We start from the raw sequence: 18,706 nt of genomic DNA on the forward strand, positions 1-18,706 counted from the left end.
CATTTGCTTGTTCTGGGCTGCGATATTTTCTAATGAAAGTACTGGAGCTTCAGGAGGCAAATGACTGTTGTCCAAGCGCACATCCTAAGAGTTCTAGTTTCAAAGATCCGCGATGTATTAGTTGGTGGCATGTTGAATGATGTGGAAAAATATACTCTCCGAATGTGGCGGCAGCGGGGGGGGTAACCTGCAGGACCCCTCCCCACAGCTCCTATTACAGAGCATTTGGATCTGAACAAACGATTAAAGGAGTCGTGTTTAAGTCTCCACATTTTATGTAAGAACAATAATTAGGACCACTTTTACAAAAGAACTTTTTTTTTTTTTAACTGTTTTACAGCAGGCGGCACGGTGATGTAGTGGTTAGCGCTGTCGCCTCACAGCAAGAAGGTCCGGGTTCGAGCCCCATGTTCGGCGAGGGCCTTTCTGTGCAGAGTTTGCATGTTCTCCCCGTGTCCGCATGGGTTTCCTCCGGGTGCTCCGGTTTCCCCCACAGTCCAAAGACATGCAGGTTAGGTTAACTGGTGACTCTAAATTGACTGTAGGTGTGAATGTGAGTGTGAATGGTTGTCTGTGTCTATGTGTCAGCCCTGTGATGACCTGGCGACTTGTCCAGGGTGTACCCCGCCTTTCACCCGTAGTCAGCTGGGATGGGCTCCAGCTTGCCTGCGACTCTGTAGAACAGGATAAAGCGGCTAGAGATAATGAGATGAGAATGAATGTTTTACAGCAGAACATTTCTTTGACTTTTTTTTTAAACAAGTATTAAAGGTGCCCTTCCACCAAAACTCTTTTTGAAATACCATGGTTCACTCCGAGTTGCATATGCATGCTGCATGTGAAAATGTAATTCTACTCCCATTCCCTGTATTAGCTTATGAAAGAAAATAGTCGGAAAAACGAGCAGATCTGAAAAAGCCATACGATCTTGCGTCACTTCGTAAATTAGTATTCATGGCTTCGCCCACCTTGGCTTGCGACCGCCCATGGGAAGGAAGTTCGGATTTAAGCGCGAGGAAAGATAGGAGAACCATTGTTGCCAGATTGGGCGGTTTTAAGTGCATTTTAGCGGATTTGAACATATTTTGGGCTGGAAAACGTCAGCAGTATCTGGCAACACTGAGCAGAGCCCATCTCGTCAGTAGCTAACGAAGAGGACCTAACAGCAAGTTGAAAACATGTCTGAACAAGTTCGTGCCTGTGTTATTTGTAGCAGTAACACATCAACGTTGCATTTCTTGCCCAAGATAGAAGAGGTGAAGAAGAAATGGTTGGAATTTATCTTTGGAACACCACCAGCGAAGTATAATGCAGCGTTAGTACTGTGTTCTGATCATTTCAACCACAGTGACTTTTCAAACTTCGGTGCCTTCGGTAGTGGTTTTGCTTCGAGGTTGCATTTAATCCCTGGATCTGTGCCGTCAAGACGATCGACCACCAGCTCACAAGCTGTAAGTAAAACATGAGCTTTTTGTTCGAAGGTTTTTGTTACAAAATAGCATGTTCATATTCTCCACGTTAGCATGCATGACATGCTCACAAGCTAGGCAGGGATGAGAGTTTTCTGCTTTTTCTGAGTAAAAAAACGACCTTTTTATATTATGCCAAATCTGTTGAGAATTTTTTTTTTTTTTAAATTAATTTCGGGGGGTTGGGGTATGTTCCTTCATGCTGTTCAAACTTTATTAACTCCAACGATGTTTACACGTTATTTGTAAGTCACCATCTTTAGTCTCGTTTAAATCTCGTTGAATGTGATGTAAAATTCGTGTTATCTACATTGTTATTGGTCAAAACATCGACGTTGAGACCGTAATAGCCAATCAAAACAGTTTTTACAAAGACACCCACATTTTTTTTGTCACTCGTTCATTTTATTCGTTTGTTCAGTAAAAACCCAAACATTTGTTGAATTTTTCTTATTTCCTCACGTCGCACCTCAGTGACGTCAGCGCGCGGTATTTTTCCCTTCGCTGTTTGTTCCTTCTCTCTCGCCGTAGTAAGACACCCACATCCGCTTGTTCTGACTCACTGGAGGTAGCATCACAGTGCTGTTAGCCAATCAGAGGTAACACGTTTACATGTCAAATCAAATCAAGTTTATTTGTATAGCGCTTTTAACAATAAACATTGTCGCAAAGCAGCTTTACAGAATTTGAACGACTTAAAACATGAGCTAATTTTATCCCTAATCTATCCCCAATGAGCAAGCCTGTGGCGACGGTGGCAAGGAAAAACTCCCTCAGACGACATGAGGAAGAAACCTCGAGAGGAACCAGACTCAAAAGGGAACCCATCCTCATTTGGGCAACAACAGACAGCCTGACTATAATATTAACAGTTTTAACAGGTATAACCCTCAACTGTCCTCATGGGGCCGTCCTTCACAGGAGTGGGGCGATAAAACTCCGACCAGACACAGGGCACCAGGATGGATCAAGCAGGTCCGAGGGGCAGAAGAGGCCAGCATCCCAATCCCAGGATCAACATGTAACTCAGAGGGACAGATGGGGGGGGAGAGAAAGAAAACACGTTGTTAGGTATGCCCTAAAAATGACAAGTATTAAATCTGTGTGGTAGGCTCGCAGAGACGAGAGTCTTTACATCAGGCATAACACACAATATGGTAAAATATATCATGACCTGCTCTGACTGGATGCTTGATTGGGTAAATGTCATGAACATGTCATGAATATTAATGAGCAAGAGCTGAAATCCTGTCGTTCTCCCACCACCCACTCCTCCAGCAAACTAGAACAGCCTGAAACAGGAGAACCACAGCATTTTTTTCACCAAAACCGGCTCACAGGGCATTCATTCATACTAGAGACCACTGCACAATTAATGGAAAAAACGATGTAAGGAGACCTTTAAGAGATTAAAATGGGGGAAGCCATGGCCTAATGGTTAGAGAAACAGCTTTGGGACCAAAAGGCTGCTGGTTCGATTCCCTGGACCAGCAGGATTGGCTTAAGTGCCCTTGAGCAAGGCACCTAACCCCCAACCGCTCTGGCAAGAGTGGTGGCATACCTTGTGTCTGATTAGCCAGAGAAAAACTGATGATGCGATTATCAGTTTGGGCATTGAACCTGACCAACTGAAATGGCATAGGAACCATTTTTTTATTGTTCTAACTGATGGATTGATTTATAATTTCAGGGGTCGAAATTAAGCATGTACCGACGGACATGGGCAAGTCATTCTCATACTCGGGCAACAATAAAATTATCACTAGTTGTCCGTCAGACAACTGTGTTTGTCTATTTTACCAAGAAAAATTAAGTTGTGATTCCTAACAGAAACAGAACGAAAACTTTATTTTTCCCGTCTTCTCTTTCGTTTGTCTTTGACTTTGGTTCGTTGCGGTAGTTGACCAGTGGCGGCTCCTGAATTTTTTTTCGGGGGGGCAATTTTCCCCCGTTATGTCTACACGGACCATAAATGTCCACAGGACTGAAGTAAATTGACCTAGGTAGCAAGTCAACTGTTCTACAGAATGTTCTGTAAATAGATTTTGTACTTCAAACTCCATGACCAGCAAGAATTTTACAGACTGTGCAACTTAAGGACAAACAGGAAAGTGCACTTACTGTAACAAAACATTTGTAAATAGTTGGCTAACATAACAATAGCAGTTGAATAAATAGATGAGTGGATCTTTAGATCTTGCAATTACTGGTATTTACCAAGGATATTACCAAAGTGCTAACTCTCAGAGCAAAGTGTGGCAAATATAAAAATGCACATTGAAACCATCAAAACATCAAAAGTGAACGGATTCTGTGACTGCGTGTGTGTGTGTCACGAAGTCAGGCTACGTTTACATTAGACCGTATCTGTCTCGTTTTCTTCGCGGATGCACTGTCCGTTTACATTAAACCACCTGGAAAAGCCTGGAAACGGGAATCCACCAGCGTCCACGTATTCAATCTAGATCGTATCTGGTCCGGTGCTGTGTAAACATTGAGATACGCGAATACGCTGTGCTGAGCTCTAGCTGGCGTCCTCATTGGACAACGTCACTGTGACATCCACCTTCCTGATTCGCTGGCGTTGGTCATGTGACGCGACTGCTGAAAAATGGCGCGGACTTCCGCCTTGTATCACCTTTCATTAAAGAGTATAAAAGTATGAAAATACTGCAAATACTGATGCAAATACTGCCCATTGTGTAGTTATGATTGTTTTTAGGCTTGCCATCCTTCCACTTGCAAGTGGTAAGTGATATGCGCTGGGATCACACACACAGCGGCTCAGTCCCGAATCACAGCTTGTTCACTTCACTCGCGCGCTGTGTGAGCTGCGCAGGGCCGGAGTGCGCACCCTCCAGAGGGCACTCGCTGTTCAGGGCGGAGTGATTTGGAGCGCAGGATGCCTGCGGAGCCGAGCGTATCCGTGTATTGGTGTTGCTGTGTGCACGGCTAAAGGTTTTAGTGTAAACGCGAATCGTTTTAAGAACGTTAATCTGATGATCCACTGATTCGACGTAATGTAAACGTAGCCTCAGTCAACCAAACCCAGAACAACACCACGGTGACTGGAGCCCTCAGTTTCGTCTTTGCCTCGTAGAGCTAACTCGAACACTCCACAAAATTTCTCGCATTGGGTGAGCCGGTTTAATATGTGCCTGTTCTTGCTCACCTCATCGTTGTGGCGGTGAACTGCTAGCCTGTAGCCCTCATCCGGTTGTGTAGCGATGTTCACTCTCCCAAAAGCCGAAAATTTCAGGCAGCTGCCCATGTGAATCTTTGACTCATGTATTTTTTAATTTTCTCCGACAAATGATGCGTGTCCGAAACTCCAGTGACCGTCCAAGCAGTGTTGTCCGTGGAGCCACCTCCAGGGTGGAAAAGTAAGCAGGGGGAGCAGAAAACCGCTGAGGCGTCCTCGCAGCCAGCTCGCCAGGATTTGCGCTGGGACCATGTTGAAGTAAAACCTCGAGTATATGATTCCCCCCCCCCCCGTCGAAATTTGTTTTATGTTTATATTTGGTCGAGGGGGGTCCAGCTTGTTTTGTTGCCAATTTAGCTCGATTTGATCGCTGACTAAATGGAACTTCTTTTAAGGACCGCACTGAATTGCTTTCCGCATCCATCTCACCTCAGAAACTGAACGGATCGAACGCAACTTTGCCGCGCTTCGCAGTGACGTAAGCACGTTAGAGCAAGCCCCCCCGGAACCCATAGAGATTGCATTGAAGTGTCAGTCAGGAGAAAAAAAATATATATTAACATGGGACTCTATCAGTGAACTCTTGGGCGATTTTCAACGTGACTGAAATCGCCCCAAAAGGGGCGGTACTCTAGAAGCAAGACCACCCTGATTGGACAATGATACCCAGAGACGGATTAAAACGGCCTCGAGCAGCGCTGGTGAAAGTTTGTTTTAAAAAAAGAAAAAAAACTTATTTTTTTTCGTTTTGGCTGTGCGTCGCCCAATCGCCCTTATGCACCAGCCGTCCTTGTAGTTGACGCTTCCATTCGCGAGATGCTACATGATATCATGATTATTCACACGAGGCGCCACTGTCACGTAGGCTAGAACGAACGAAGCGTCTTTTTGGACTGATTTTTAATTCTGATTTGATCAGTTACACTTGACCATGATGACATGATGTTTTCTGACTGTTTAACATGTTTAATAGAAGATACTAGTAGTTACACCTAGTTGTTTTACTGTTCATCATGATGAAATGAAATAAACACCAAACACATGAGTGTTTTAACTTTATTTCTATCAATCAGTAATCAAACAATGGCAAAACAAGTTGAAATATTTTATTGCATACTCTATAACAGACCTGGGCATTTTCCGGCCCGCGGGCCGCATCCGGCCCTTTGGTTCATTCTGACCGGCCCGCGTAAGGTTAATTAGAAATTACAAAATAAATGTATTTTCTAATTTTACCTCATGCATGGACTGAATGTGCATTGCTTTTATTTTGAAGTTGTGTTCAACAAAAACGCAATGCGCGTGACATGAACATGACATGAAATCCCACGAAACCTAATCCCGCGATAACTACTTCCGTAATTTGTCCAGACCAACCACAAACTTGTACGTCATCCTTCAAACGGTCCAGCCAATCAGTGTGACGTCACCAGCAGGCGCCGGAGCCCGAGCCGATCTGTAGATCTGATACCTACACCGAATGGACTGATGATCATCTGTCAGCTGTGCTTCGCATCTCCACCTCAGACATTCAACCTGACTCTGATGCACTCGTTAAAGACCAACAGAGACTAGATTTCTCTCACTGAACAAATAAAAAACACCAAATGAGGTGATTAGACTACAAATGTGGGCATCATTATTATAATATGATGCATCTTGCTTGATATTTGGAGTAGAAAGACAATATTGTGATGTCTTTATTGTGTTTTGGGGTGAATGTGACTGAAAAAAAATTGGTACAAACGTTCACATTTTGTTAATCATTGTTTTGGGAAATTTGATTGAATAAATGACATTTTTTGTAAGGCAACCTCGTTTTTTCCATACTCTTACCAGTCTTAGCAGCTTGTAAAAACAATGATATTTATTGCTTTATATAAAGAAATACAATTAATATTATGCAGAATTTAGTTCAGCCTTTTGGTCCGGCCCTCCACAAAATTTTCTGTTTCTCATGTGGCCCGATGGAAAAAATAATTGCCCACCCCTGCTCTATAATGTACATCCAGATTGCTTTTTATGCAAATTACTTACCCAGTCAACCTGCAAAAAAGTAGGGCGACTGATACATGCATGCGGGCAAGTAAATTTTTGGGGTTGGTTGCCCTGAGGGCAAGTACATTCAAAAGTTAATTTCGACCCCTGAATTTTAATAAGTGTCAGGTAACTTTTATTTCTTCTTTCTGTAATTTGTTTTCACTTCCCTCTCCACTGCCCATCACTACTGTGATTTCTGTATCGAGTGAAGTACAGTAGTAGTCTGACTGCTCGCTTGAAATAAAGTGTCATTTTCTATGGCGAGCTAACTTGTTTACAAAGTGATATCACATTCCAACATGATCTCACTGTGAATATTCGTAAAATAACATGAGCTAACTTAATATGAGGTGTGTCTGAAGACATAACTCACACTTTTTATTTATTCATTTTATTTTAACACTCTGGGGTGTGGTTTTTTTTTTTCTCCTTTTTTTTCCCTTTCCTTCCTCTTTCTTCCCCAGACCTTAAAGTGCATATCACGGGTAAATTCAGGAGCGAGATCAATGTAATTCTCCTATTTTATATTAAACTTTGGTCAAATATCTGTCACATTCTGCATTCGGTGCAATTTGTTTACCTTGCGCAATACCAGAAAAATTCACTTGAAATCAAGCCATTTGAGGCGAATTGGTCCGCCTCTGAAAAAACTTGGCATTTGGATTTCCCGGGAAACGTTGATTTTCGTGACGTCGCGTGCGGGACGCCTCCCTCTGAATCCTATGTCAGCGCTGGTTTGTTTTGAGAAAACGACCTGGTGGTTTTCTGCAAATTTCTTCAACGTTATGGCGTAATTATTAAAATGGTTAACAGATGTATCGTAGGAGGGTGTAGCAACATCAATCTTGATGGGATTAGAACTCATCGTTTCCCAAAAGACCGGACAGTGAGAGAGAAATGGGAGCGCTTGGTCTACACAGGCTGTGCACTGAAACCGTGCAAAGCTCTCGCAGCCTGCTGGCGCTTCCGCAGGTAACGTCACGAATCTGGCTCCAGCCTCCCTTGGGATTTTTCCAGACGCGTTTTGTTATTTTATTTTTTTCTGCTGTAGACTGATGGCCTTGTGCAAAATTACCCTTCTGGATGAGTGTGTAAAGGGACATGCTTTCATATAAAAAAAAAAAAACGAAATCGGTCCAGAATATGCACTTTAAAGTGTGGGTGGGTGGGGAGGCGCAAATGTTAGCTACAGTGGTGCTTGAAAGTTTGTGAACCCTTTAGAATTTCCTATATTTCTGCATAAATATGACCTAAAACATCATCAGATTTTCACACAAGTCCTAAAAGTAGATAAAGAGAACCCAGTTAAACAAATGAGACAAAAATATTATACTTGGTCATTTATTTATTGAGGAAAATGATCCAATATTACATATCTGTGAGTGGCAAAAGTATGTGAACCTTTGCTTTCAGTATCTGGTGTGACCCCCTTGTGCAGCAATAACCGCAACTAAACGTCTCCGGTAACTGTTGACCAGTCCTGCACACCGGCTTGGAGGAATTTTAGCCCATTCCTCTGTACAGAACAGCTTCAACTCTGGGATGTTGGTGGGTTTCCTCACATGAACTGCTCACTTCAGGTCCTTCCACAACATTTCCATTGGATTAAGGTCAGGACTTTGACTTGGCCATTCCAAAACATTCACTTTTATTCTTCTTTAACCATTCTTTGGTAGAACGACCTGTATGCTTAGTGTTGCTGTCTTGCTGCATGACCCACCTTCTCTTAAGATTTAGTTCATGGACAGATGTCCTGATATTTTCCTTTAGAATTCGCTGGTATAATTCAGAATTCCTTGTTCCAACAATGATGGCAAACCATCCTGGCCCAGATGCAGCAAAACAGGCCCAAACCATGATACTACCACCACCATGTTTCACAGAAGGGATAAGGTTCTTATGTTGGAATGCAGTGCTTTCCTTTCTCCAAACATAATGCTTCTCATTTAAACCACAAAGTTCTATTTTGGTCTCATCCGTCCACAAAACATTTTCCAATAGCCTTCTGGCTTGTCCACATGATCTTTAGCAAACTGCAAATGAGCAGCAATGTTCTTTTTTGGAGAGCAGTGGCTTTCTCCTTGCAACCCTGCAATGCACACCATTGTTGTTCAGTGTTCTCCTCATGGTGGACTCATGAACATTGGCTAATGTTAATGTGAGAGAGGCCTTCAGTTGCTTAGAAGTTACCTTGGGGTCCTTTGTGACCTCGCCGACTATTACACACTTTGCTCTTGGAGTGATCTTTGTTGGTCGACCACTCCTGGGGAGGGTAACAATGGTCTTGAATTTCCTCCATTTGTACACAGTCTGTCTGACTGTGGATTGGTGAAGTCCAAACTCTTTAGAGATGGTTTTGTAACCTTTTCCAGCCTGATGAGCATCAACAACGCTTTTTCTGAGGTCCTCAGAAATCTCCTTTGTTCGTGTCATGATACACTTCCACAAACGTGTGTTGTGACGATCAGACTTTGATAGATCCCTGTTCTTTAAATAAAACAGGGTGCCCACTCACACCTGATTGTCATCCCATTGAATGAAAACACCTGACTCTAATTTCACCTTCAAATTAACTGCTAATCCTAGAGGTTCACATACTTTTGCCACTCACAGATATGTAATATTGGATCATTTTCCTCAATAAATAAGTGACCAAGTATAATATTTTCGTCTCATTTGTTTAACTGGGTTCTCTTTATCTACTTTTAGGACTTGTGTGAAAATATGATGATGTTTTAGGTTATATTTATGCAGAAATATAGGAAATTCTGAAGGGTTCACAAACTTTCAAGCACCACTGTACATTGATTGAATGTATGTTACATTAACGGAGTGACCGCTTTCTCCATTTACCTCCACAGAAAGTGAGCGAGTCCATGTGAGTTGAGAGCGGAAGGGGGTGGGGCTTCCAGAAAGCGTCAGCTAATGTCCGAGAGTTCAAAATGCCTGCGCAAAGCATTCCAGATTTTCATATCCATGTTACTGTGGAGAACGACTGCGCGTCTGATAACTCGTCAGAGTGTACGCCGATGTTCAGGGGAGCTCCTGTACAAAATGCATAAACGTTCACAGGTCTGGTCATGGAATATAATCAGAATAAACGTCACTGGATATCATTCAGGGACAATAATATCATTGCACTGCACAAACCTATAGCCCAGTACTGTACAACTCAACACGGCGCTGGAGCAGAGGGCAAGGCAGGGCTCGACGTTAACTTTTTAATCCACTTGTCCAGTCGGACAGCACTAAGATTTTTCACTTGTCCTGACCATAACCTTTTTATTCCTATGTATTTTATTAGTTCAATGAAAGGAAAGTGATTTAACAAAGTTTACCAAAGTGCAGCTATAGTTATTATGATCATTATGCTTGAATGACTTTATAATTTTTCAATAAAACTCGAACTTTAACTGTAACGATAAATAAAAACTATCCAGTGCCCCTTTATGGTGCGTGTGGTGTTAGAACCCATTACCTGGTCTGCAGTTTTAAGAGTGAGACTCACCCAAATTCAGATCTCCTGGTGGAAATAAAGTTAAATCTTGATTAATCCAGTAGAACTTGAAGTATAAATGAATTTAAAGAAAAGAAACCGAAAGAAGAAAAATTGGGCATAAGGGGGACAGAATCGCGTTGTGAATGAAAACAAACCGTGAGTTCGGCACTGTCGTAAAATTCCCCCGAAATATTTTACCACATTTGTGATGGTTAATGCTTACCACGCAAAAATAAATGAATAAATAAAATGCAATGAATATTCGTATGAAATGAAGATTCGCCACAGATTTATTTTATTGAGGTCATTGATCGCCATGTCGATGAATGAATGAATTCCGTGTCTAATGATCTATAATTAGATATTACGCCGTGATTTATTTTTATACACACACACCTGCTGTACTTGGCTTCCCTGGAATTTTGTGAACAATAACACAGCCGGATCACTGAGGGGATTGAACTCGTTTTGTTGGAACTTTATTGCTGTAACTGTAATAATTACTATAAAAATGGTAATTTTTCAACAATCCCTAAAAGATATAAAAGCACAAGGTATCATTACTATATTGTCTGGGGCGGCGATATGTCATACTTGGAGTAATTTTTTTTAGTCTGTGAACCAAATTACATCGGCCTATATGTAGAAAATGTGACTTATTATGTAAACTGCTTTTACTATGTATGAAAATTGCTTATTACTATTATTTAACTTGTATTTTATGTTCAGTTGCAATTTTAAGCAAGGCTTCAAAAAGTTTGGTCTCGTCATGTAGTCTTAGCAGCTAGCCAGTTCGTATAAATAATATGCATCTGAACACGTCAAAGTCCTTCCCACGCCGTGTGGTGCACAGGGCGGCGCCGATCTCCGTTTCCGTAGTCCTCGGCCTCTTGCCTGTTACATAGCTAGGGTTACAGTGGGGGGTTAGTCCTTTGGTAACCGCGAGAGTTTCGCTACGTTCACACTGCAAGGCTTAAGGCTCAATTCCGATTTTTTTGTGAAATCTGATTTTTTTGTGAGGTCGTTCACATTAACAAATATATGCGACTTGTATGTGATCCTCAGTATGAACGAAAAGCGACCTAAAAGTGTTCCGCATGCGCATTGCAGGATACGACGACGTCACACGCAGTGAGCATGGCCAGTGTTTACGGAAGTAAAACCGCCCGGTTGCGGTATGACCCATCCAGTCTAGCTTGAATAGCTGCATCCCCCCAAATGGAAATCAGCTCCCTAACCTCTGCGTCCTTCCATTGAGAAGATTCAGAACCTTCACAGCCCAAAGCGTCCCTCGCATTGATGTCATATGCGCCATGTTGTTGTAACTTTTTTTGAGAGACCCGCCGCCTACTTCAGCGCAGAATAGTGACGTTTGTGGCTTGTTGATGATGTGTAAGTCGGATGAATGCGACCTGGCGGTTCAGACTGAAGTCGCATATGAAAAGAGCGGATAGGAATCGGAATTAGGACCACATATCCAAACGGCCTGGGTCAGATTTGAAAAAATCGGATCTGTGTCGTTCATATTGTCAATAAAAGATCGGATACAGGTCACATATGGGCGAAAAGATTGGATTTGAGTCACTTCAGCCTGCAGTGTGAACGTAGCCTTTGACTCCGCATTCGCATCTGTATTGCAGCGTGCCTTGCCAGACGGCAGTAGGTACCATTTTTATGGTGGTCTTTGGTATGACCCGACCGCGAGTAGAACTCGTGATCTCCCGATCAAGAGGCGGACACGCTAACCACTAGGCCACTTGCCATCTGGACACATGACCTTGTTAAACTCACCTCAACATGTCTTTTACAATCATTTACCCTGCCATGGGCAATGCTAAAGTCACTACAAACAGTACAGTGCACGACACCTTCATTAATTTTACCCCATTAGGCAAGGAGAGATTTTCGTGTAGTATGAGGGTGAAGTTCGATTTTTTTGGGGGGGGGGCAGCACTCTGCCATGATACTCCGAGATATACTGAACTGATGGACTTTCTGTCCATGAGAGAAGATGTAAAGCCCGCCCACACAACACTGATTGGTCTACTGAATAAGACAAAGCAATCAGGATGTGTGCTCCTCTCTCTCTCTCTCTCTCTCTCTCTCTCTCTCACACACAAACCCACAGAATAAATGGCATATTTGGAATCGCTGATTGGAATTTAATATGTTCTGAATGTAAAGAATGCGTGCATATTTGTGTTCTGATGAAAAATCGAGAAAGCGCACTGGTCAGGTGATCATGGGCCCTAAACCACCCCTCCACCCCACCCCAAAAAAAGAGCTTGCCCCACTACATAAGTGATATTGTCTGCGCTTATGAAGTGACAGATTGCTCCAGGTCACAAAGACTGATGTACGCCACGTCATAACCGGCTCACAATATCGGAGATTCACTTCCGTTCTAAAATCGGCCCCTCAGGTGCTGCCACGAGGCTCGTTCTGTTTCCCCAGGTTGTGGATTTTATAGTCAGTCATGTCATGTACTATTTTTTTTTTTTTTTTTGAGAAATGGCTGCACATGGGAGGCTGATCAACATATTCAGCTCTTACTCATTGTAAACAAATGCTCATGGGCCAGTTCTCAGTAGTAGCTGACAACTAGTGCTAGTTTGAAGCTGCTATAATGTATGTAGTCATATAGAGGAAAAAGTGTGTGTAATATAGAATATGCATATACAATTTTTATGCGGTATGTGCACTGCTGGCTGTCCGTTTCCTCTTTTGGATGCTAATTTCGTCTTTCAAATTGTATGATGGACAACCTCACAAGTGTGCCATCTCTGTATTGTGTATATTGTTCAAATTGACATCACACCAGGAAAACGCAGTCAACAGACTATTAATCATCGTCACGTTTCAGCTTGTGCAGCAGCGTGCTCGTCCTCCGAGTGACCAGTCAGACTTGTGTCCCACCTCTTCACTTGAATGAAACGCAAGCATATTTTTGTGTGTGTTTAACACTTGTTGCTGGGTGTGAGCCTTCAGCTTTCCTCTTCTGAAAAACTCAAAGCTTTATAGGTCTTTTTTTTTTTAAGCTTATCACAACTTTCCCAGCAACTGAGGGCAGAGGAGGACAGGGATTTCCTTAACTGAGAGCCGAGCACTAGACACGTGACTCGCATTCTCTCGCTTGAGTTTGTGCTCTGTACACACACACACACACACACACACACACACACCTCCCAGCATTGTAACATCTTGATGAAAGGTTCTCATGGTGTAACTTTAAATGTAAGGCTTTTAAAAGTCTGTATTTTTTTCTGTTACAAACTTTGTATTTTCAATAACAATAGGCGCAGGAGAAGTACAGGAAACACTGTGAGAATTCAAAGATAAAACAGCTGAGGTATTGCACTGTTCGGTGTGTAGTTGCAGCTGCGGTGTTTTGTGAAGCAGGACCTGTAGAACCGACTCATTAGAACGGTTCTAGAGCTGCGTGATTTACTGACTGACTGACTGACAGGTGGCTTCACCTATTTTTATGAGTATGCTTTTCATTAAAGAAGTAGGAGATGATGTTTGCCTGGAATGTCGTTCAGAGAGAAAACTGTTTTTCCACCCATTTCCATGGAAGGAAGCAGGTCGAAACAGCTCTTGTATCGAGCATGTATAAACACACGCATGCACACAGATGTGTCTGGCAAAATGTGGTGTTGAGGGAGTGATGAGCTGCGCTCTGTGTGTGTGTTTTATATCCCGGGATATCTGACTGTATTGATTGCGTGGTGACATTCAGCTGATAATCAGGAAGAAAGCTTTTATTTCAATACTAAGAGACATAAAGTTTCCTTTTGGTTACTGAGGTGAAGATTACGGTTGGGTGTAGACGTGTCATTAATTAGCTGCTTATTATGCAAAAATTCAGAAACTGATCTGACCCTGTTCTCGTGTGTGTGTGTGTGTGTGTGTGTGTGTGTGTGTGTCCCCAGCCTCCGTCCCAGTGAGCAGCAGCGCAAATAGACGCCATACGGCTCTGTCCGTTCCACTCAGCTGGGAGAAGCGCAGCGTTCATACCGCAGCTATGTCCAGCATCACCATAGACCCCGAGCTCAAGCCCGGGGAGTTCGTCATCAAGAGCCTTTTCGCCGAGTTTGCAGTGCTCGCCGAGAAGAAGATCGAGGTGGTCATGGCTGAACCGCTGGTCAGTACCACTGCCACACAAAACATCCCACTTTAATGAATGGATAAAGGATGGACGCATCTTTTTATGCCGTGCCAAAGAAAGAAAGTAAATCCAGAGGGAAGAAAATAAATTAATTCCAGTGAAATTGGAGTTAGACCTGCTTTACTGAAAATAAAGATGTGTGTATATATATTATGTCTTGCAAAAATGTAAAAAAAAATTTTGTGGCCCTTATCCATCCCTGCTTTGGTTATCTATAATATGACTTAAAAGGGGCACAAAAATTAAAATCTGGCATAAAATAATATTAACTGTATTAATTAGGTTTAAAAAAAACAGCAAACAATTATATTTCTTTAGTTACAGGAATTAACCAGTATCCTTTTCTTGGTTTGTTTATTAAATCGCCTGATTGAAGCTGTTTAATATGGAGTCACAGGACAGCCATAAAAAGAATAAATCTGCAAAAGAACAAGAAAATAAATGTTGAAAAAGAATCATAAAATGAATAAAAATAAAAGAATCGGAAAATAAATGCAGAAATTAAAATGAAAGAATAAGTAAATAAAAATAAGAAAATAAATGCAGAAATGAAAATAAGAAGAAAGAAAATAAATATAGAAAGACAAAATTTAAAGTTTTTATTCATTGTTTTACTCTTTTGCAGATTTATTTATGTATTTTTGCGGCTCTCCTGTGACTCCGTAGTTTAAGGCAGAAATAACATTTAAACCTTTAAATCTGTAAAATGTATTTAAAATGAATTTGACACTTTTTTTTTTTTTTTTTTTTTTTTTTGAATAAACAGAAAAGTGTGGAATTTGGTCAATTTTGATTTTATATGGTACATGCCTAGTCTGGTTAACACCAGACCATATCACAAGTGAAATATGGTCTGGAATCCGCCTATTGAATTTCTCGTAGGGGAGGTGTGGTTTACGATAGTCAACGGCCGTTTATTGGACGTTGCGAATGTCTATCATTTGGCGTATACGTAGCCCATGGCCAATCATAGCAGTTGTACCTGGTGACGTAGTTAGAGCGACGAAGAGGCAAAGAAGAGAAGGAAAGAGAAAGAGAAGGCAAAACAAAAATAGGAAAACAATGGCACCGAACGATTACTGCCATTTATGCAAGACAAAGCTTGATCGAAAGTTTAGTTCGTATCGCTCGCCGCCATGTTAAATGTGATCCGTAAACAGTCCCAAATAAACTACAAGCTTCCTTTTGTCGAGTAGTACGCGTCACCGTCTTTCCACCCCTCCCCACTCTCTGATTGGCTCCCTAACTCAGGCGAGCCTTTAGACCGTAGTTTCTATGCTGTCTTTTCAGATCGGAACGATTGTGCAAAGCAGCATGGGATTTCCCAGGCTAGTACATGCCAGGCTTCAGATTAGCAGCGGAAGCTAACTGTACTCACAGTAAATGCTCTCCAGAGACACCAGTGATTTGTGCTTTGGTTCGTCTGATCTTTCGAACCATTCGTTTGGATTTGTTGCTTAACTGCACCTTTTAGATTGAACGTAAATCATCAGGTTTTATTTCTTAATGCATTATATAAATAGAAGAAAATTGGTCAAGTTTTAATTGTAGGGTACCTACATGGAGCCTTTCCAACACATTCATTCGTATTTCATAAATATTTTATAAACTAATTCTGAAGCATTTAAAGCTTGCATCAAAACTCCCAAGATGGTATTGGAGTTTTTAAAAATGTCAACAGTAATCATTAAGAACTGACTGAGCTACAGTTTTAACTTGATCCAAATCTTCTTCAAGGTTTTACGAGCAGCACTTTGACACTTAGAAAGCTGTAGAAGGTTTTTACACAGTACTTCATAAGAGGAGTGTCATAAATGCGCATTGGATTAAAGCTAGTTTGAGGGCATTAAAATCTTTCATTTGGCTGGAGAAATAAGAAGCTGCATTTAAATGGGGCTCTATTTTAATAATTTTAATACAAATAGACTGAGCATATGAGACTGTAAGATACAGTAATACAGTACCAGTCAAAAGTCTGGACATACCTACGAATTCACTATTTTATTTTTATTTATTAAAACACACTTCATGTCTTAAACTAATGATGTTCTGTCATTTCTCTTTACTTACTTGAGTGGTTCTTGACGATCTAGATTACTACAGTTGTGCAATAGGGCTATTTACTGTGTTTTTATTATTTGTTTGATCTCAGACGCATTAAGAAGGCAAGAAATTGCACTAATTAACTTTTGACGAGGCACACCTATTAATTGAAAAGCATTCCAGGTGACTACCTCATGAAGCTGGTTAAGATAATGCCAGTAGTGTGTAAAGCATCATCAAGGTAAACGCTGGCTACTTTGAAGAATCTAAAATATGAATCCTATATAATTGTTTTTTGTTTAGGACATGTATGGAATTATGTTCCATATGTTATTTCATAGTTTTGATGTCTTCTGTAGTTTTCAACAAATGTAGAAAAAACAGAAAAAGCTATGAATGAGTAGGGGTGTACAAACTTTTGACTGGATACTGTATATACACAAGTACATACACCTGACTCACAGTAGTTAAGATGGCAGGTGGTCATAATGTTGCCAAAACTGTGTTATGGCATTCACTAATTCTGTGTGTGTGTGTAATTAAAATAAATTTTTTATTTATATATATATATATATATATAATATAAATATCACTTACCTAACTTACCAGTTTGGTAAGTTAGGAGGAAGGTTCTTTCGCTGACGTCATATAGCTCCTCCTCCTCATTCGTCTCCTGGGTGCTGCAGCCCCGTCAAATTTGCCCAAATAGCCGCGTTTTTTTATCATAACTTGTAAAATAGGCGCCTTCGTGAATTAATATATGGATCATCGGGAATTACTTTTTATGTTATAAAACATCGCCAAAGATGTCAAAAACGTGTCATCAGCCCTTTAAAATTATAGACTGTTCATATCTTTGCCAGTAGGCAAACTTAGAAAATCAAATATGGTTTAAAAAAATGTGTATATTAGTGTGTTTATCTTATTTCTGAAGCCCATATTCCTTCCATATGAATGATTTCAGTTCCCTCAAACTCAGGTGTTCATCGAATCTGTATTATGACTTGTTCAGTGTCATGAATGTGCTGTTAGTAAATACAAGCTAATAAATATGTTCATGTGTTGGTTATATGATGATCTATGTAAAGTCCAGGTTGCATAAAACCTTCAGGATCATCTTAGGAGTTTTGACATAAGCCATTTCTCCAGCATTAATTTATGAAATATTTATGTAATGCTAATACATGTCATAACACTCTATTTAAAACCCTTTAAATAAAGTTTTCCCAGGAAACTTCCCATGCTATAATATAATCTATCCTTTCTGTACTGATGCTGATGCTCAGATCTATAAAAAAAAAAAAAAATCAAGTTTGCGCTACAGACAGGTTATCAATATCTGAGAATTAGACTGCAGACATGTGACGTGGCGTACTTGTGTTCATTTTAAATAAGCAGCTGTTTTACACTAAGCTTCTGCACATAGCTGTTTGCTTATAAACCCGAACATTTCTGCAGATTGCTGTTAAATGTTGGTTTCATAGTTCTTGTTTTGTTTTGTTTTGCTTGACGGCTAGGATTTTCTTGCTAGGCAACCCTGTGTGGTGTTTTGAATGTCAGAAATCCTGCCCTATGACTAATTATGCGTTTCCTGTCCAGGAGAAGCCTTTATCCAGATCTCTGCAGAGAGGGGAAGATGCGCAGTTTGATCAGGTGAGACATTAAATAGAAGCAGTGGATGTGCTGCGTGCGCGTCTTGGACCCGGGAATCGCTGCGTCATCCCCAGCGATATATCATTGCAGGGTGTCGGAGTGTGTCGGCCAGATGCAAGCAGGGCAGAGAGAGCAGTTACATAACTCTTCTCAGCAGCATCCATCACCTCACCACAGTCATTCATTCTCACACTCTCACTCGGGTCGAGGCCATTTACAATAGTATCAGATAGAGTCCAGTTATCATGATGGCGGTCATGTTGGTTTGTGGGAAAGCGTTGTGCATCCAGGTTTAAGATCAGCACAAATAATATCCATTTCCACCTACCTTCTATCTTGTACACACCTTTAATATTGCCAGACTTCGGTGCAGAACGACAAAATGTATCTTTTTTTTTAAAATATGTATTTATTTATTGCTGTAATGACATATATTGCATATATCTGGCCACACCCACCTTGGCCCTGATCATTGCTGCAGCATCATTATGTTGCTCAGACAGTGTTTTGAGCCTCCACTCTTCCAGAGCCACGGTGCGATTCTCACTGGCGATAGTTATGGGAAATAGTTATATCACACAAGACTACTGCAGCTGTGCTCCCCCCCCCCCAAACACAAATGCAGCGTTTGA

General features: G+C 41.2%; 1 protein-coding gene across 11 annotated transcripts in view; it reads left to right on the forward strand.

The window, feature by feature from the left end:
- Nucleotides 1–18,706, forward strand: part of fryl (furry homolog, like) — a 230,625-nt gene that overhangs the window by 122,110 nt on the left and 89,809 nt on the right. For all 11 annotated transcript variants that reach the window (XM_060917412.1, XM_060917413.1, XM_060917403.1 and 8 more), the window contains 2 exons: nucleotides 14,143–14,354; nucleotides 18,021–18,074. In XM_060917412.1, coding sequence (XP_060773395.1) covers nucleotides 14,235–14,354; nucleotides 18,021–18,074 — 174 coding nt within the window. In that variant the 5' untranslated portion in view covers nucleotides 14,143–14,234. The remainder of the gene's footprint in view (nucleotides 1–14,142; nucleotides 14,355–18,020; nucleotides 18,075–18,706) is intronic.

Source organism: Neoarius graeffei, chromosome 3 (genome assembly GCF_027579695.1).
Source record: "Neoarius graeffei isolate fNeoGra1 chromosome 3, fNeoGra1.pri, whole genome shotgun sequence".
Lineage (NCBI taxonomy): Eukaryota > Metazoa > Chordata > Actinopteri > Siluriformes > Ariidae > Neoarius > Neoarius graeffei.